Source organism: Ooceraea biroi, chromosome 11 (assembly GCF_003672135.1).
Source record: "Ooceraea biroi isolate clonal line C1 chromosome 11, Obir_v5.4, whole genome shotgun sequence".
Classification (NCBI taxonomy): domain Eukaryota; kingdom Metazoa; phylum Arthropoda; class Insecta; order Hymenoptera; family Formicidae; genus Ooceraea; species Ooceraea biroi.
In genome coordinates this window covers 7,853,577-7,875,228 of record NC_039516.1, presented here as the reverse complement: position 1 = coordinate 7,875,228, position 21,652 = coordinate 7,853,577, and the positions used below count along the sequence as shown (strand labels likewise).

At 36.2% G+C, this 21,652-nt stretch overlaps 1 protein-coding gene across 1 annotated transcript in view; it reads left to right on the top strand.

Annotated features, from left to right (window-relative positions):
• Nucleotides 1-2,192: 2,192 nt before the first annotated feature.
• LOC105283087 (laccase-2) overlaps nucleotides 2,193-21,652 on the top strand; it is a 138,832-nt gene continuing 119,372 nt past the window's right edge. Inside the window, exon 1 of the mRNA XM_026973590.1 lies at nucleotides 2,193-2,473. Coding sequence (XP_026829391.1) covers nucleotides 2,261-2,473 — 213 coding nt within the window. The 5' untranslated portion in view covers nucleotides 2,193-2,260. The remainder of the gene's footprint in view (nucleotides 2,474-21,652) is intronic.

Here is a 21,652-nt window from a genome sequence, read left to right as displayed (position 1 = left end):
CATTGAAAAATTCTTGAAATTCCCATAAAATTGCACATCTTTTTGCACTGCTCGAAATATAAGTACTAATTCCTCTATCAAATTCTCGCATGTTGAAGGCAACTTTTCGCAAGCTTTACGAGCTATAAGCGCGGAGGAATGGCAAATGCAATTTAATGCTATTAATTTTCGAACTTCTAATTTTAAATAATACGCAAAAGAATTATTACATCTAAACGTAACTGATGCATTATCACATGCCATTCCGACAATATTCTTTAAAAAAATTCTTTTTTTTTCTAAACTCTTTAAATATATTAAAAATTTTAATCGCGGAACAGTCTTTAGCATCTAAATTTAATAATTCTAATAATTGTGTTTTAACTTTTTGATCTATGGGAGATACATAACGTACAAGAACGCACAAAATTTTTAAATCTGAAATATCTGTACTTTCATCAATTAAAATCGAGAATTTATTAATTTCGCAAATTTTCTATAAGTTTTTCTGTTTCGCGTTTTGCAATATTTTTAATAATATAAGCGCACTTTGTTCGACCTAATATAAAATTTTGTACAACTTTGGGATCTACACAAATATCTTTCAATAGTGGAATTAAGTGATCTGCGATATGAAATGCGACATTATGTTCTGCAAAGAATGCAGATAATTTAATTTCTGTACGTTTAACCTTTTCTTTATGTGATAATGCGTTTGTTACAGAATCTATCGTATTATTATTTTCTAAAGTTAATATTTCTTCATCTATTATATTATTATTATTAGAATCGTGTTTATTATCAACCAAACTGGCCATACACAAAAATCACATCACAATGTTTCGACCAACAATTTCGGTCCTTATCAAGTGACAATTAGTGCGCGAAAATCGCTTTTGCCTGAAAACGATTACTTCGACATATAAATTAACAGATTTGCTGTATTTTAAACATAAAATACAGCAAGTACCCAAACATAGTATTCATTATACAAAATCAAAACGAAAAAGAATAAAAGTTGTAACGTAATTTTTACGTATGGCCAGTTTGGTTGATAATAAACACGATTCTATTGCTACTCACTGGTGACTCAAAGGATTTATTTGTAATTATTATTATTATTATTTTTCAAAGTTAATGCCTCTGTGTGACCGTTTGCGCATGTCTAACTAAATCCGATTTGCAACATCTAATGGTCTTTTCACATACAATGCAAAATGCTTTATTTTTTGTAGAATGAGGAGTCAATCATCCTTTAAAAATTTCTTCCTCTACCCATGAAAAGTTAAAGTCTTTAACCCTAGTTTTCTTATTTGTTTTAATTGTTCCTTTATTTATGGAGTTATCCATTTTAATACGTAACAATATACTTACCTTATTCTTACCTCGAACCTGCTAGCCAATCTTGTCACACCGACTCACACATGTATCATAATCATTCCGACACGATACAGCACTGCATCAGGTGCGCGCGTAGACTGCGCATGCGCGAGAAAGCGACCCATTTGGCAAGACTGGCCGTGTGCACACGAACGAGCGGGAACTATAGAGATATATGAATAGAGTGCGTGAGCGAGCTGAAAAAGCGATATAGCAATAGAAAGAGAAAGCTGCAAAAAGGCCTATTCTGTCTTTGTCTTTGCGCATGTGCGGATATGGGAAGACTATGAGTAGCGCAAAGACACATGCGCGACCGAAAAGGACAGAGGGGCCTATATGCAACGTTCCTTTCATATTGCTATATCGCAACCGCTTACGCGTTAGCATAGGACTCGCGCACTCTATTCTTATATCTCTATGGCGGGAACACCCGACGGATACCGAAGCTGACCGAACGGAGTCGAAGATCGGCCAGGGCCGCAATATGCAACACAAGAATGCAAGCAAAACTTACGACTAAATCTTTACCATATGCTGAATTACCTTTCAGGGGGTGTTTTACCCTTTAAAAGTGAGATTGAGCACGTATAAAAAAATATGTATTTCTTAGATTTTCATACTTAATAACATTTCATATTTCAAGAAAAATAAAATCGGCTTCAGACGGTTATGAACAGTTGCTATGTTAGTGCAGTATCTTCTATATAAAATAAAGGGATTAGAAATAAATGTGCTATATTTATTAATTTTGTAACGTTAATTTTATGAAATTAAGGTGCTTTATCTTTTTCTTTTTCTTAATTTTTCAATGATAACTTTTTGAGTTAACTTTTTCTACAGGTATCAATATAGGATTAAAAATTCAGGCACGCATTTTTATCATGCTCACATATCAGTACATATGATTGATGGACAGTATGGATCTCTCATTGTACGCGATCCACCAAGTGCAAATCCTCATTACAATTTATACGATGAAGATCTTCCAGAACACGTAATTGTTATCAGTGATTGGATGCATGAGTTATCATTGGAACGTTATCCTGGTCGATATAGGAATAATCGTGGGCAAGATCCAGATAACTATTTAATAAACGGTAGAGGTAATTGGACGGTAAGTAAAACCTTAGCTTATTTAAAATAAAGTGATAAATAACTTAACTCTTTGTGTCACGGTGTTGTACCGATACAACACTTATCGTCCAGATTTATTACTTCGATAAATCTAATATTTTATATATTCTTATAGCATATTTGGTATCGTTGAACTGATAAGATGTTTCTCTAACTAATACATTTACATTTACTGTCATATGTTAAATAAACATTTTATTATTAATGACCATATATCGACAAACTGACATTTTTAGTGAATTAATTCGTTTGTGAAAAATTTTGAGCATAAACCTGTACTCTAAACTCACTGTCTGGGTATTCTTGAGGTCGCTAATCACGAATCCGAAGTCAAAAATACAAAATTCAAAATCAATATGGAATCAATATGGCGGACGTTATTTTAAAACTCAATCGGATTGGCTTGCAACTTGTTACTTGGGAGATTTTGGGATCGTTGATTACGAATCCAAAAATACAAAATTCAAAATGGCGGATATAATTTTAAAAATTCATTGGATTTGCTTGAAACTTGTTACTTGAAAGCTCTTGGGGTCGCTGATTACGAATCTGAAGTCAAAAATACAAAATTTAAAATAGTGGATCGAATATGGCAGACGTAATTTTAAAAATTAACCAGATGTACGCTTGAAGCGTGTTACTTGGGGATTTTTGGAGTCACTAATTGCGATTCCAGTGTAAAAATATAAAAGTCGTGTAATAGTAAGTGCATAACTCGCTCTGTGCGTTACTAGAAACTAACGACGAGAATGTGACCAACTTCTAAGTCTATTTTGTTTTTTTATTGGTTTTTTAAATTTTTTATTTTTCTATTCCCATTTTTCATTTTTTTAGTTTTTATGTTTTGAGTGTGGTAACTATTATAAAATAATAATTATAATGGAAAAGAGTGATAAGATAAAAATTAACTATGATAAAAAGCAATTAACTGTTGAAAGAAAGAGGCAGAATTGGTAAATCCAATATACGTACTTTGGCTTAGCTTTTGTACTACAGTGAGCACAACGTCTGCTACTTTTGATTCATACAGGTAAGTGTTCAACATTTTGAAGTTGTTTTACTGAAATTTGAGGCTTTGCTGGAGAAAGGAGGGAGTAAAAAAGTCGCCATTTTCTGCCTAAAAGGGGAACCTGTAAAACATGATTTGTTGCTTTATTCGAGGTTGAAAGAAAAAAAAACAATAAGTCCTTTAACCAGGAAACTGCGGGAAATATTTTAAAAGTGATAATGAGTGTTTTTAAAACATCTATTAAAATAATTGCATTTAAGAGGTTTAATGAAAGATATAAAGTCTTAAAACACACTATATTTCTATTTAATGAAGTCTATACCATGAAATTATATAGAAATACTGTATAATATAACACGAGTGCATGCACCATGCTTAGCTTAATCAAGAGACAACGAACGAGCGGCGTTCATTCGTTAAACGCGAAGGATGTGGCGGTCACTGCCTCCATTTTTTCTTTTTATTGTTTTTCATTTTTATTTTTTTGTTAAGGGGTTAGGCCACCTTGGACGTGTCAAAATTACTGTCATTTTCCGGAATGTGTTTTGAAGATATAACAAAATAAATACAAAATCGAACATGAGGCATTTATTAAGCAACTCTTGAAGAAAAAAAAGAGATTCGTTTTTTTAATTTATCTTATAAAATGTCGGCGCTAGAGTCGAGACACTGGAAGCTCTTTTTGATCGACGCTCTCTGCGGTGTTCAGTCTCACGATCACAGCATTGGACCTAATGCAAAAAATAAAAAATTTTTATTATCTAGATACTAAAAACTAAAAAAATACATATGGATATCTATAAATATTCATTTTTGTGGAAATGGTAAGCTTTGAATTAAAAGTTTCACTTTCTTGAAAATGAAACTTTTAATTCAAAGCTTACCATTTCCACAAAAATGAATATTTATAGATATCCATATGTATTTTTTTAGTTTTTAGTATCTAGATAATAAAAATTTCTTATTTTTTGCATTAGGTCCAATGCTGTGATCGTGAGACTGAACACCGCAGAGAGCGTCGATCAAAAAGGGCTTCCAGTGTCTCGACTCTAGCGCCGACATTTTATAAGATAAATTAAAAAAACGAATCTCTTTTTTTTCTTCAAGAGTTGCTTAATAAATGCCTCATGTTCGATTTTGTATTTATTTTGTTATATCTTCAAAACACATTCCGGAATATGACAGTAATTTTGACACGTCCAAGGTGGCCTAACCCCTTAAATATTTTTATTTATATATTTTTAAAATATATTTTTTGATATATTTTTTAATATACTTTGTACCTGCAGAATATTTAAATGATTATTTTGAAGATGATTATGAATCAGAAACCGAAAACTAAATATATTTTAAAAATATGTAAATTAAAATATTTAACAAAATAATAAAAATGAAAAACGATAAAAAGAAAAAAATGCAGGCAATGACCACCACGTCCTTCGCGCTTAACGAATGACCGCCACTCGTTGTCTCTTGGTTAAGCTAAGCATGGTGCATGCGCTCGTGTTATAGTGTACAGTATTCCTATATAATTTCATGATATAAACTTCGTTAAATAGAAATATAGTTTATTTTAAGACTTTATATCTTTCATTAAACCGCTTAAATGCAGTTATTTTAATAGATGTTTTAAAAACATTCATGATCACTTTTCCCGCAGTTTCCTGGTTAAAGGACTAATTGTTTTCTTCTTCTTTCAACCTCAAATAAGGCAGCAAATCATGTTTTATAGGTTCCCCTTTTAGGCAGAAAATAGACGACTTTTTGACTCCCTCCTTTCAACGTGATCCAATTTTATAATATTTACAAAAACCAAAACATAAAAAAATTAAAAATATAAAAAATAGAAATAGAAAAATAAGAAATTTTAACAACCAATAAAAAAGTCCAAAAAAACAAAATGGAACTAGAAGCTTTCCACGTGCTCGTCGTTAGTTTCTGGTAACGCAGAGAGCAAGTTATGCACTTAAGACTTTTATATTCTTACATTGGAACAAAGTGGTAAGAATGAAAAAAAGAAATTTGCTAAAATAAACGTGACACAAAGGGTTAACAATTCATTTATTTTTAATTTTTATATCTTTAAGTCATTCTTATTAAATGTAAAAATAATAGTACAAAGCAAATAAAAATTCTATGCAATTAATATACAGGGTGTCCCATTTTAAAGTTCCACTAGAATATCTCTTTAGGAAAACATTTAAGAAAAAAATGTTTTGGACAAAAGGTGGTGGGTTCAGAGGGATACACTCGATGACGACCTTAACCTTGACCTTGGGGTCAAATTAAGTCAGTTCAAAGTCAAATTAAATTTTTTAAATGGGAACCCCTATTTTTGACCCCAGAAATGAAAAGAACGGAACATTTTACGTTCAAATATGTGGTCATGTGGGTCAAATTGATACCTATGGTTTATTCCAAGGTCGAATCAACTTTTCACCCAAATCGCTGTAGTTATGCATGTTTTAGAAAATTGTAAATATATACGACAGTTACCACTTTCAAATAGGAGCATTCAATAGCGTCCTTGACTTTGGGATCAAATTTCAAGGTCATTTCAACATCAAATTTCAAGGTCAAAAGCAAGATCGAAAACTGACCCATTAAGGCAAGATCAAGAGACAACGTAGCCAGCTAAGACAAGATCGAGAAGTGACCAAGCTAGCTAAGGCAAAATCAAGAGATGACCATGCCAGTTAAGGCAAGATCGAGACGTGACCGAGCAGCTGAGGCAAAATCGAGAAGTGACCCAGCCAACTAGGGCAAGATCGAGAGGTTACCCAGAGAGGATACCCAGCCAGCTAAGACAAAATCACGTAACCTTAAAAATGGCTATTGTTATTTTATACGCTATTACTTGTTTATTTTATAAGGTGTTCGAAGGTAGCACCATTGACTTGTAGATAATACTGGATCCATCTTTCAAAATTCCTAACAGTACGTAACAGTACGTAATATGGCATTGAATATTGTTGCACGTCGTTCGGATCCTCTCAATCATGTCTTCTCTTGTTGTTGGTCTTTCCCGATAGATTACATCTTTCAGATAGTCCCATAAATAAAAATCGAGAGAGGTTAGATCTGGTGATCTTGCTGGTCAACTGGATTCTCTCTCTCAATCCATTTATTAGGAAAGTTCTAGTTAAGGAAAGAACGATGGGTAAAATAGGCTGATTTATGCCCCCGAAGTGTAAGGAAAGTTATACATGTAGCCTTATATTTTGAAGGTCGCTGAACACAATGGTAGCATTTGTATCCGTCTCAACCCATGGAAAAGTTGTAAAAAATCGCCTTCAAAAAGTCGAAGTGACGATTTTCTTCAAATTATTCAACTATACGTGTATTAATTGTGTATGAAAAAGTTAAATTAAAAACCCAAAAGAAAAATTATTAGACGACCAAAAACTGGCAATGCATCAATTTATTAAGTCTCACAACGTTTCGGTCAAATTTCTGACCCTTATCAAGTGTACAAAAAAATTGCGACAAATCATTCTCCAGCATATATGGTGTGTCCCATTGAAAAGGTGACTAATTTAATTTCCGCGCTGCCTGCAGCGCCATCTTTAAATGAGTAGACGTATTATGTTGGTATACTATCTGGCTATCACCATCAACAATTTCAAGGTGCTAATGTGTCTAGTTCGGTAGTTATGACATTTCTTGTGACAGTAGTTTTTTGAAATTAGTATAAAAAACACTATGGAACAACGAGCAAACATCAAATTTTGTTTTAAGTTGGGTAAAAGTGCCACCGAAACATTCGAAATGATTAAAACTGCTTATGGTGACGAAGCATTGAGTCGCAAGAACGTATTTAAGTGATTTTCGAGATTTCGCGATGGAAGAGAGAGTATTGAAGACGATCCCTCGTCCGGGCCCTTCTGTGACAAGTCGAACTGAAGAAAACGTACAAAAAGTGGCTGAAATTCTTCGGAACGATCGCTGTGTATCTGCGAGACTCATTGAGGAGCTCACTAATATTCCCAAAACGACTGTGCATTGCATTTAATTGAAAATTTGGGAAAACGGAAAGTCTGCGCGCGTTTTGTGCCTCACACGCTGACGGACGACCAAAAAGACGCCAGAGTTCAACACTGCCTGGACATGAAACAAACGGCTAATTTTGATCTAAACTTCATGGGAAGCATCGTAACTGCTGACGAAACGTGGTGCTTTCAATATGAGCCACTGACAAAGCGCCAAAGTGAGGAATGGATTGGCCCGGAAGATCAAAGACCGAGAAAAGTACGCCTGCAAAAAGGCCGGATCAAGACATTGCTCACCGTTTTCTACGATTCGAAAGGGATCATTCATAAAGAATTTATCCCAAAGGGTCAAACGGTGAACGGCGAATATTACTTTGGTGTTCTGTCGCGTTTGTGGAAAAGAATTCAACGAGTTCGGCACGAATACCATGAGCAAGGGTCTTGGTCGCTGTTGCACGACAACGCACCGGCACACAAATGCAAAATGGTGAGCGACTTTTTGGCCAAAAAAGGCATCGTTGTGCTCGACCATCCCCCGTATTCACCAGATTTGGCACCGTGTGACTTCTGGCTATTCCCTAAACTCAAATTGGCCATGAAGGGACAACACTACAATACCATCCAAGACATCCAAAAGGCCGTGACAAAGGTTTTGAGAGCTATTTCGCAAGAGGAGTACCAGCACTGCTTTGAAATATTTTACACCCGCTTCCAACGCTGTATAGACTCACAAGGAATGTATTTTGAATAAACAATGATAAAAACCTAATATATTTAACGACTTGTATTTAATTTCACATCAGTCACCTTTTCAATGGGACACACTGTGTATATCACAATGTACGTTGCAATAAAAACCGAGAATCATCTATGTCTATCAAACTTCGTTTGCACCATCCTACTGCGAAAGGTCACACCAGATCGAAGGTTATGAATGTGCGGTGGCAAGACGTCGTAACTTCTACATCTCAGCAAAAATGTCAGCCGTTGTTTCACATCGCAGATCCTCAGTTTGGTTTTGATCCAAGATTTTAATAAATTAGCGCTGTAGTATCCATACTGCCTGCCAACGGTCTTGAAAACCCATGTTTCGTAACACCATATTTTGGTCTAAGGTTTAAATTAAAAACATGCGTTTAGCTATTATGCTGATCATATAAAGTCAAATAGGGACTTCGAATTTGCAGTTAGTCGAGACAGTTCATTTTAATTTAAGAAAATATTTTAATTTAGATCCTACTAATGTTCTTTTATTACAAACACGTATACGCTCTCGTCATTCAAGATCAATTAAATATTTCGTTTATATATTAATAGATAAAAATGCCTCTGACCTCTCACCTATAACGGCTCACTCGTGTAATTGTAAAGTTGGTACCCGTGTAGTAGGCTGTTGCTCACATATAGCAGATTAACGTGAGTCCACTTACCTCTCACGATTTGGGATGCTTGATTGCGTGAGTCCCCTTGCCTCTCACGATTTGGGGTGCTTGATTAGCGTAGTCCCCTTGCTTCTCACGCCCACGCAAATTCTTATCGCAAGTGCTCAAATACCTCCGTTGTGATTGATACATTGTATCACGCATAATCGAAAATTGTTTTCGACTCTTTGCAATATACCGTCAACGATATCTTGGAAAGTGTCTAATTCGCAATTTCACGTCTGCGATGGTTGTAGGTTGTGTCGCAAACACCTTTTCTTTGGTAACCCCATAGGAAAAAATCCTATGGCGAGAGATCAGGAGATCTTGCTGGCCACTCTTGGATTTGATTACTCATTCTAATCCATCTTCTGTGGAATATTTCGTTGAGATATGTAGTGGCCAAGCGACTTCTGTGGTCAAGAGCACCGTCTTGCTGCAACCACATCCTACGACGAGTGTAAAGATCTACGTTTTCGAGGAAGTTTGGTAATTCGTTTTTCAGGAATCGCAAATAGATTTCTCTATTTAAATAATCTTCGAAGAAATGAGGTCCAATTACAAGAGTCCCGATAATGCCACCCCAAACATTAATCGACCATTGGTGTTGGTACTCCACGCTCCGCTGCCATTGTGGATTGTGATTAGAATAATGGCAGTTATGTCGGTTCAGTCCTCCTCTGGTGTCAAATGTTGCTTCATCTGTAAACAGGACGTGCATGAAGAATTGGGGGTCTTTCCGATATTGATTTGTAGCCCAGTTGCAAAAGTGAAGCCTACGGTTAAAGTCTCGTGCTTGGAGCTGCTGTGTCAAAACAATGTGGTAGGGATGGAATTTTACAAAACTTAATACTCGACTTACTGTTTTTTGCGGGATACATGCTCTTTTTCAATCATGGACTCACGTTAATCAAGCACCCCAAATTGTGAGAGGCAAGGAGATTCACTCTAATCAAGCACCCCAAATCGTTAGAGGCAAGGGGACTCACGCTAATCAAGCACCCCAAATCGTGAGAGGCAAGGGGACTCACTCTAATCAAGTACCCCAATGTTACGTCATGGTAAAATCTCATCCTTACGCCTGCAGGGTTTCAAACCGAATCCGTATCCAAACGTCCCAATGTTTGAATGAGCGATAATAAACGGTACAAGAATGCACCTGGACCTCGCGCGTGCTGTGACCACATGGCCATAAAAAAAGGTTACGAACGACTAAGCACTCGCTTAGCACAGCATAAAAAACCAATAGTTCCATGGAAACTCCTGCAGCGTTATTTTATACATATACAGGGTGAACCATTTATAATGATAATGACAAATATCTCATAAAATATACATCGTATAAAAAAATGTTTTAAACAAGATTTGTTTGGTATCAAAGGGGTCACGAGATGGTACTACTTGTTTTATTATAGATGGCACTACTATAGGTCAAAGGTCACCTTTACTTTTTTAAATGGAAACCCCTAGTTTTTATTATTTTATGTGAAAGTGGAGATAAAAACAAATACTTTGTATTCGAAACATTGTTTTTATTGAATGCAAATTTTTCGAGATAATCGACTTGAAAGACAGATTATTTGTTTCATGATTATTTTCATGATTATTTTCATACTATCTATGAAATTACTAATTATTACAAGGACTTCTGAATAAAAATGATAATTTTGTTATATAACTTATTCTTCTATGCAAAAATATTACTAATAATGGAGGCAAGGGTAAGTTTTTAAACATAAGCTTTATTATTTTTTAGTAATTTATTGTTAATTTATTATTCTGGCCATCATTTTGAACACATGCAATAAACATGTTAATTTTTTCATTAAAACTTTTGTATTTTTTGAAATTTATTTTTTTTTATTATAACATACAAATACTCATAATGTATAAAACAATAATAAATTAACAATAAATTGTTTTTTTTTATTAATTTTTTTTCTCAATTTTCTAATTTGAAAATTGAGGAAAATAAAAAAAATTAAAAACAAAAAAAAATAAAGAAACTCTAAAACGTCCATCTCCGCATGGTTAGAGTTGGGCAATGGTAAACGTTAACGGCTAACGGACGAAACCTCTTGGCGTATCACATGGAAGTATGAACACTTTTTTCTCCGCTATTTCTCGTCAATTTACAGCTTCATCGAAAATATATTGGGAGAACTAGAGCATATTTCCGACGTAATTTTCTCCATAGAATAACATTTTGACATAAACCTTTAGAAAAAATACAATTTTGCAGTAAATTGTTTAAACAATTTTGTTTAAATAAACTGATTTTGCAAATATAACTTGATATTCGTAATCAGCAATGTCAAAAACACCTAAAATAGTATGAATTCTACTGGATTGAAGTTCCGGAAGCGAGTAATAACAGAAAAAATGATTATTTTTGAAATATTTTGGCGGCCATCTTGGATCTGCCACCTTTGAAGTTACAAATTACGTTGAAACATGATCTACGGTAATGAGCTCAACAATTGGTAACATTTCAAGTGTCAAAAACCTCGATATTTCGAACTTTATTAGATTATTTACAATAAATCAGTATGTTTCGAAAATTTCCTCATATAAACGTCATTTTAAGACAATCACGCGATTTTTCGAAAAACAAAAAAACTTTGTCGTTAAAGTTTAACTATTTTATGCACCGATAGTTGAAGTTAGAAGTAGATTCCAACCCTTTTTCTGTACAAGAAAAAACATTTTGAAAAAAAGTCTTCAATTTTTGGTGTTTTTTTTTATTTTTAATACGCCATATTTTTTTCTGAGGCACTAAGGCTTAATTTTGACCTCGGAATTCGAAAGAGCACACCCAAAAATAATAAGAATCATTGTTTTGGTAAAAATATGCTTCGTGATTCTTTCCGAGAATGAAGCTGGAAAATGAGCAAAGAATTCGAGCTTGTTGGACATTAATGGGTTAAGGCGATTGTTTACAACTTTCCTATGGATTTAGACGAATATAAATGCTACTTCTGCGACCTTCAAAATATAAGGCTACATGTAACTTTCCTTACACTTCGAGGGCAAAAATCGGTCTATTTTACTCATCGTCCCTTTTACGACGATATTGGCATAGTGAGGACTTGCTTCATCATAGAATGAAATTGGAACCACAATCTCCTCCTTGTACAAAGGTCACCATTTTCAAGCAGAATCGGAAGAATATATCCTTTAGCACTGTAAGTAATTCTTCGATTAACCATGTCGTCAACGAAGTAGGGACCAGTTAAATGGTCATTAACAATTACGGGAGAGCGTCAGCATTGTATCAAAGACGATTTTCTTTACGACTACGTCATACTGCGAGTCGCAAAATTGAAATGAAAAGTCGGAGAGGAATTTTCATCGATAACGAAGAAAATACAACGACAACGATTATGATTGCGTGATAAATATTTGCTTCGTTTTAGTTTTTGACAATGATCCATTGAAACCCACAGGTACCTTTGCGTGAAATTCAACGTGGATTCACTGAGAATCTCAAAATCGACTGCTGGTAAATATTTGAAAGCCGCAAGGTACTATTCTAATCACATAACCCTAAATCAAGCCTTAACTGAACATGATCAAAGAGAACTGCTATTATTTCGTCAGTAGGCATTACTGCAACTCCTAAATGATGGCGATTTTGTTACATTTACATACGTTTTGTTCAGTGATGAGGCTACTTTCCACAGTTATGGGACATATAATAGACATAATTGTTACTATTAGGCTCCAGTTAATCCTCATTGGATGCAAGTCAATGGTGCTTATAAATGTAACTATTAATAGCATATAAAATAACAATAGCTATATTTAGGGCTACGCGATCTTGCTTTGGGTGGGTTATCTCTCAATCTTGCCTTAACTGACTGAGTCTTCTTTCAATCTTGCCTTTGACCTTGAAATGTGATATTGAAATGACTTTGAAAGTTGATTCTTATCAAGGACACCATTAAGTGTTCCTGTATGAAAACATACTTACAATTGTTTGTGTTAAATTTTTACCAGGTCCGGGAAGAAAAAGTCCACACTTTACTCCTCGTTAGAACTGATTATTTATTATATATTTCTATGTTGAGACAAAATCAAAAGTACAGCGTAACCGCATTCCTTATATCTCGATTAATACGCTAAACTGGCGCGTCGGAAAACGTAACTAATTCGTATGCGGCGTACATAGTAAAATCAAACAAAAAAGTCCTTTTTTTGCGCGCATATACAAAATATGCAAAGTCATCACTATAGGCCTTAAGTAGGTTTCAACTAAATGATTTATATCTTAATACTCTCCCTTAGTAACGACTTCCCATTTTCTCTACTTTATATTCTCGAACACATAACATATTTCGCAATCGTTCAAACTTAGCTCTAAAACTTTAGTAAGTAAATCTGTCTTTTGATTTTCAGTATTGGCATACTCTAACTAAAATATTCCTTCATTATACTTCTCTCTTATAAAATGATACTTCATATCTATATATTTTGTTCTTTTATGGAATTCGGCATTTTTTATTAACTTTATCGCACTTTGATTGTCAACGTACAGTGTAGTCGACTTATTTCCATTAGTGTATATTTCTTCTATTAGCCTACTTAACCAGATAATCTCTTTAGTTGTCTGACTAGCTGCTACGTATTCTGCTTCGGTAGTGGATAATGTCACTGTTTTTTGTTTTTGTGAGTCCCAAATTACTGTACTATTTCCTAATTGTATTACATATCCGGTCATTGATCGATTGATATTTACTAAATTTCCTGCGTAATCCACATCGCTATATGTTCTTATAATATAATAATCGCTTGACGAACTGAATATTAAACCATAACTTACAGTTCCTTTGACATACTTCAATATACGTTTCATCGCGGTCCAATGTTCCTTATTAGATTTTAACATAAACTGACTAACGATATTCATTGCAAACGCAATGTGCGGCCTCGTTACTGCTGCCAGGAAGAGTAGACTTCCAACTGCCTCACGATAGGGTGCTCGAACCGGATTCTCAGTGGCCTTGCATTCTGTGAGCTTTTAGTCTGCTGGCCGATGCTGGATTTGCATCAGTCATCCGAAATCTCTCTATGATTCCTTTGGCGTACTGCTCTTGATTGATGAAAATGGTGCCGTCGGACAGAGTTTGTATTTCCATACCTAAAAAATAACTCAGAGTATTAGTTTTTTTCTTAAAATTTTGTTGTAATATCCTTACGAGTCTAGCTATTTTGTTCTTGTCCTTTAAAATCAACAATCAGTCGTCAACATACAGGGTGTCCCATTTTAAAGTTTCCCCTAAAATATTTCAGAAACACTGCGTTAAATCGAAAAATGTTTCAAACAAAAGTTTTGTAATTTCGAGGGGGTCATAAGACGGTACTATTGGTTTGACCTTGGGTGGCGTTGTCAAGGTTATATGGAGTTCAACTTTGTTTTTGTAAACGGAACCCCATACTTTTTATTGCAGATTCTGATTCTTCGTCAAAAAGTAAGTAACTTTTGTCCGAAACATTGTTTTTAAAAACGCCCTTCTTATCCCGAAAACTCAGGTTCAATCTTTAGCGCATCAATGATAATACTCGCTTTATAATAGACACTGAAGTTTTTTTTAGTATTTTACTGTTTACCATCAGCATGTGCGTGCGTGCGTATGCGTGTTCTACATCCAGCCAACTAAGGCAAGATCGATCACAGATCCGGCCGGTTAAGGCAAGATCGATCACTGATCCAGCCAGTTAAGGCAAGATCGTGCTCTGATCCAGCCAGTTAAGGCAAGATCATGCTGTTATGTAGTCAATTAAGGCCAAGTAAGGTAGTCGTAAATTAGTTTTGTAAGTCGTCTCTCTGCTCATTTGATGAGATGTTCAAACGTAGCTCCGTTAACTTGTTGACAATATTGAATCCGTCTCTCGAAGTTTGTAACAGTACGTAAGAGAACATCACGTGGAATAATGTTACACGCTGCTCGGATCCTCTCCATCATGTTTTCTCTTGTCGTTGGTCTCTCCCGATAGACTACATCTTATGGGGGTAACCCCATAAATAAAAATCTGGAGAAGTTAAATCTGGTGATCTTGCTGGCCATCTTACTCGACTACCCCTTCCAATCCATACATCACGGAAGGTCTCGTTCAGATAATCTCTGACGATATTGGCATAGTGAGGACCTGCACCATCATGTTGAAACCACATTCTTCTCCGTGTATTAAGGTCAATATCTTCAAGAAGTATTGGAAGAATATCTCTTAGAAATTGTAAATAGTTCTGAGCATTAACCATACCATCAAAAAAGTAGGGGCCAATTACATAGCCATTGATGATTCCGCACCAGACAGTGAGACTCCATCGATGCTGATTGTCTATTTGTTGCATCCAACGAGGATTAACTGGAGCCCAATAGTGACAATTATGACGATTCAACGTTCCATGACTATGAAAAGTAGCTTCATCGCTGAACAAAACGTACTTAAAACAATCGCCATCGTGCAGAAGTTGCTGTGTTGCCCAGCGACAAAATAATAGCCGTTCTCGATGATCATTCTCAGTCAAGGCTTGATTTAGTGTAATATGATAAGGGTGGTACTTTGCAGCCTTCAAATATCTAGAAGCAGTCGATCTTGGAATCCCCACTGTACACTCAATTTCACGTAATGATACATGAGGGTTCAAATGAACCATCGCCAGAGTTACGAGGAAACGAACATTCAGCGCGTATTCATCTACGTTGTAACATCTTCTTCGTCGACAGAGATTCCCTCTCCGAATCCTTATTTCAATTTTACGTATTGCAGTATGACTCGGATGTTGTCGTAGAGGAAATCTTCTTCGGTACAATGTTACTGCTCTTTTGTAATTACGTTGACATTCTCCTAGGATGAGAAGAATGTCGGTCAACTCGTTCGACGTGTAATCGGGCATTGTTTTTGCTTGGACAACGGAATTTTAGAAACAAAAAAATTTGAAAATCATTCACGAATGACGTGACGAGTTAAAGAGGAAATGTCGAGAACAGAAAACTTTATGCTAATTGCTCAAGGACTCATACAAGTTGAGAAAGACACCAGCTGTCAATCGATAAGTCAACTTTCAATGAGATGTATCGAATCCTGCAGTAAATAAAAATAACCAATAGTGTTTAATATTGAGATGGGAAAGTAATAGTGCAATAATCCTCAAACTCTCGAGCCGATTAAAGCAAAGACCATTTATGAATGTTCCACTCTTGGCTTTGAAATAATAATTCGGAACTACCTACTGTTTGACCTTGAAAGTATGTAACCAACAACATGGAGTCTGAAAATTTGTCGATCTTTCCTATTCTACAGTCAAAGTTAATTTCGCCATTGAGAATATTCACATGACCTTAGAAATTGATCCCAAGGAAATTGATCGGCGTGGTACAACTTGAGTAATGGGTATTGTACCTTTCAAGCCTTATAACTCGAAATGTACTTAATGAAAAAATATTTCATTATAGTGTTTTGAAAAGCTCTCAAGGTAAGCTATGAGAATATGCAATGAAACATTGGGGGTTCCATTTAAAAAATTCGAAGTGACCTTGCTTTGACCTTGACAACGCCACCCAAGGTCAAACCAATAGTACCGTCTTAACTGGCTGAATCGGAGCACGATCTTGCCTTAGCTGGCTGGATCAGAGCACGATCTTGCCTTAACTGGCCGGATCTGTGATCCATCTTGCTTTAGTTGACTGGATGTAGAACACACGCATACGCACGCACACACGCACATGCTGATGGTAAACAGTAAAATACTAAAAAACACTTCAGTGTCTGTTATAAAGCGAGTTTATCATTTGTCCGCTAAAGGTTGAACCTGAGTTTTCGGGATAAGAAGGGCGTTTTTAAAAACAATGTTTCGGACAAAAGTTACTTACTTTTTGACGAAGAATCAGAATCTGCAATAAAAAGTATGGAGTTCCGTTTACAAAAACAAAGTTGAACTCCATATAACCTTGACAACGCCACCCAAGGTCAAACCAATAGTACCGTCTTATGACCCCCTCGAAGTTACAAAACTTTTATTTGAAACATTTTTCGATTTAACGCAGTGTTTCTGAAATATTTTAGGGGAAACTTTAAAATGGGACACCCTGTATATCGCAACAATTGTGTCGCCTTCTTCATTTATAAAGACGCATGGATCAGCCTGTGTAGGATTCATTTCCACTTTTCTTAATACTTCCATTAGTCTTTTGTTCCAACATCGGGCCGCCTGGCTTAATCCGTAGAGACTTTAGCTTGCAGACCTTGTTTGTTCCATCCTCAAATCCATGTGGTTGCTTCATATAAATGTCTTCTTTAATGTTCCCGTTTAAGAACGCCGTTTTGACATCAACTTGAAGTTTATGTATTTTTTCCACAGCTGCCATTGCAAGTATTACTCTTATTGACTTGAACCTGACCACTGGACTGAATGTTTCTGAATAAGCTTGGCCTTCTTTCTGCATGAAACCTTTAGCAACCAATCTTGCTTTATGTCTGTTTGGTTTTCCGTTCGGTTGTATCTTAATGTTAAAAACCCATTTGTTATCTAGAATAGTCACGCCTTTCGGAGGTTCAGTAAGTTTCCATGTATTGTTTTCTTTCAGCGCTTCTAATTCCTCCTGCATGGTTTTCTTCTACTCCACAGCTTCCTGTCCTTCCATTGCTTCTTCCAATATTGTCGATTCACCACTCATTGCAAACACTGATAGATGTCTTGCATCGCCGTACCAGTTTGGAGGTTTGATAGTATCTCTGTTTCTGAGTTCATAATTGTTTTGACTTGATTCTCCTCTTCAGATTGATTGCTATCCTCTTGATTTTCTGGCAATTCTTCCACATCTTCAAAAACGTCTTCTTCTTCTTCTTTTTGCTCTTCAGCCTCTTCCTTTAATGGTAACGTCTCTTCTGATAGGTTTCCTTCTTCTTTAGAAAGATGTAGTGTTACTTCTTTCTTGTTCTTTTCTTGTCAATCATATTCTGTTTCTGAGTCGAATATTACGTCCCTGTGTGAATTTCCACTTTATTTTTGCCTGGGATTAATATCCTATATCCTTTGTTGCTTCCATCATATCCGACTAGTATTCCTTTGCTTGCTTTAGCATCCCATTTCTTACTATGCAATTTTGGAATGTGCATATAACATCTTGATCCAATGGTTTCCATGTACTTAATTTCTGTCTTCCTTCCGAACCAAACTTCATAAGGTGATTTATTATTGGCTATCACTCGTTCAATTAATTACATGCACTGCTGCATTCACTGCTTCGGCCCATAGGTTTTTGGATAACTTTTTTGCTAACATTGTCCTTGCGGCTTCAGTAATCGTTCTTATTTCCCTCTCCGCCTTTCCAGTTTGCTCCGGAATATATGGGACGGACGTTTGATGTTCAATGCATTTATCTTTGAGGATTCTTATTACATCTTCATTCACGAACTCCTTGCTGTTGTCCGTTCGCAGAATATTAATATCATGACCTGTTTCTAATTTAATTCTCTGTGTGTAGCTTTCGATATGATTCTTCACTTCGCTTTTACTGTTCAAAACGTAAACTTTCCTGTAGTTAGAGTAATCATCTTTAAGTAAAAGAAAATATCTGGCCTTACCGATAGACTCGACCTCCATCGGGCCACACAAGTCTCCGTGGATGATCTCACCGATCCTTTTTTTGTGACTGTCTGACGTGTAGGGAAACTTTGTCTATGTGCCTTTCCCATTTGACATACTTCACACACTGAGTTACTCGATTCGACTTTTATATTGTGATTTTTTATGACTTTTCTAACGTGATTAAAATTTTGATGTGCTAGCCTTTCATGCCATAATCTTAACTTTGTTACGCCTTGTTTAGTACTGTTTGCAGTAAATGCACTTTCTGGACTTATTACTTTTATCTGCATCATGTATAAATTTCCTTCTTTCTTTCCTTCTGCCACAATTTTACCTTCCTTTGTAAACTAGCATTCTCTTTCATTGGACACCATCTTCAGGTTTTTACTTAATGCTGCACCCATGGAGAATAAGTTATAAGCTAATTCAGGAACGTAGAGGACATCCTTCAGATACATTTCCGTCCAGATAGAACCAACTTTCACAGATACTGGAACATTTCCTTCTCCTTGTGCCATTATTTGGGTGTCATTTCCAAGATTGATCGGGATAGGTGTCTTATATTGTTTATAACTCTGAAACCAGCTTTTGTGACTAGTCATGTGCATACTTGCACCAGAATCCCAAAACCACTTATCTTTACTTTTATTATTTTATAAATATGTAAGCGACTCACCCAGTAGTGTTTCCTTTTCTTTTCTTCGATTTTGTCGACTAGTTCGGCAAGACTACGATTTCCGGAGCGCCAAGTTTTGACCGTGGATTCTTCATCTAGAGGTCATTATAAACAAAACTTAAAGAACGATGAAAGTGGCTATCTGGTTTAGTTTAGGAGATATGGAGGTTTTGAATTGGAATTTAAGAAATTGACAAAAACGCTTTTTTGTTAGTTCCAGACTATAAAAGTTTTTAGCCGTCGCTCATTGTTTATTAAAAATATAGTAGTTATTTTGAATATTGAAAGACATAAACGACGAATATGAGCGAAGGAAGGAAAGTCATTTAACCTAACCTAACCTAACCTAATCTGGTTAGGTTATATTTTCCGAAAGTGGAGCCCCGGAGGACTTATACGCTCGTTTTCAGCCCGCTTCTCAGGAGGGCGGGGGGGAGGGGCGATGCCCCTCCCCCCGCCGGGATCCGTGCCATGAATCAGGTGATCAAAATCTGTACGGTGAAATCTGTTACACCGGCTCCGGCGGGGGAGAGGAATAAAGCCCCTTCCTCCCGCCCTCCCGCGAAGCGGGCTGAAAACGATCGTATGTGTCCGGGGTTCCAGTTTCGGAAAATATAACCTAACTCAAACTTCTTTCTGATTTAAAGCTAATATTCCATCAAATATACTCTTTCGTAAACGTATATGGTATCGTAAAATTATGCTCTAGTCATTAAACTTTTTTGTTAATAATTTTGTAACAAACAACGAGCAACAGGTGAAACCTAGTGCAGGTTATTCAGGAAACCTTGTAATATATGTCAAATCAAGTCCTTGCTTGGCGTGGAAAGTTGAAAATTCGTGCGAAATCATTAAATTTCTTTTTTTTAAATAACTTTTTAATAAAATTTGTATTCTTAACAAATGGTGTTGCTATAATATAATAACTGACAAAATTTACTTAAAACAGCATAAAATATACTATGCAAATTTAAATTACTTTTCTCCGTGCGATGTCTGTGATTTGAATACATTTTTAACTTGCCTGTACATCATGGTGGATCCAAACAACTGCCATCTATGTGCCGTTCAGTTTACCAGAGTTGCAGTCGGTAATCCATCTCTCACGGTAAAAGGTTGAGGCAGTCATTAAGACTCACCCTGTATATTTTACATTGCTATATATTTTTCTTTTTATACCGGATGGCTGTTTGTCTCGGTACGCGCTCGTTGGGGTTCTGGGCGGCGACGGCGTCAGGGCGGCGATCGGAAAAATAACAGAGAAAAATAACCCGACGCTACGCAACCTTCCGAGCCTTTCCACGGCGGTTACATTTCAAAATTGTTTATGTGGCGCGAAGCGCTTAGTCTTCGCCCGCCTGATGTTTGGGCGGGCGGCATCCGGTGGGTGTTCAACCGGGCACTCGACGATGCTCTTTGGTGCATCGTTACAAGTTTGACCTCAAATAACTTCCGAACGGATAAACGTATCAACCTCTGCCTTGCCGCAAAAATTTTCTTTTTTTATACCCTTTCAAACGATGTAATATAATACTTTATGAGGGGTTTCATTTACAATTTTTAAGTTGGGGTGCCCCTGGGCTCCCTCTTGAGGTAGGTAATCGCCCTAACATTCTTAAAAGAGTAGCCCCTCGAAACGATCGAATACGTGTTTCACGATTTTTCGTAATTTTGAACCGTTTCCAAAATATAAGGGGTGGTAACTAACTTTGTGGACACCCTATATATATATATGATTATTTTGTTTAAATGGTAAGTATGTATAAAAGGTTACATCTCACAAGAGGAGTGTGCGAAACCCGGAAAACGGATTTGAACGAAACTTATCTATATTAATAGTACTTGACTACTAGTAAAACACGGTAAAAGGATAGAGACTTGAAAAAAGAAGCAAACAAAGTATACAAGTACGTAAAAGAAGTTATTAACCAGCTGAAGCAGCCATGGTAGCGGACTACGGACCTGCTGGCCCGAGTTCGGTTCTCGTATGTCATATTTTGTGTGGGGTAATGTTGGTATGTGTGCGCAAGGTTGCAAGTTTTATGCTTCAATGACTGATATAGGGCTTCATTGCCTTAATTCTGGAAAGCCAACGAGATTTGGGACTCCTTATTCCCAAGAGTCAGCAGTTGATGTCACCCTTTTGAATTGTGCAGGTCTTTTTACAGCTCACTGGGAAGTGGTGGATGAATCATGAGACAGAGATCATTTTCCCATTCGCATTGAGGTGGTTGGTTCGATCCGGAACCGATTGAGATTTACTGGTTCACGTAGTTTATTCGGCTAAAACAGATTGGAAACTGGTTAGGGAGTACTTTGATGCTTGCATTGATGAGTGTCAGGAACTTGTGGTGGATCAATCTTTAGATATCCAGACTAAATATTCTACCTTTATGGCAATACTGGAGGACTGCGTTCGAAGATGTACTCCCCCTCCAAACAACCGAGGTTCGCGTTCGCTTAATAAGT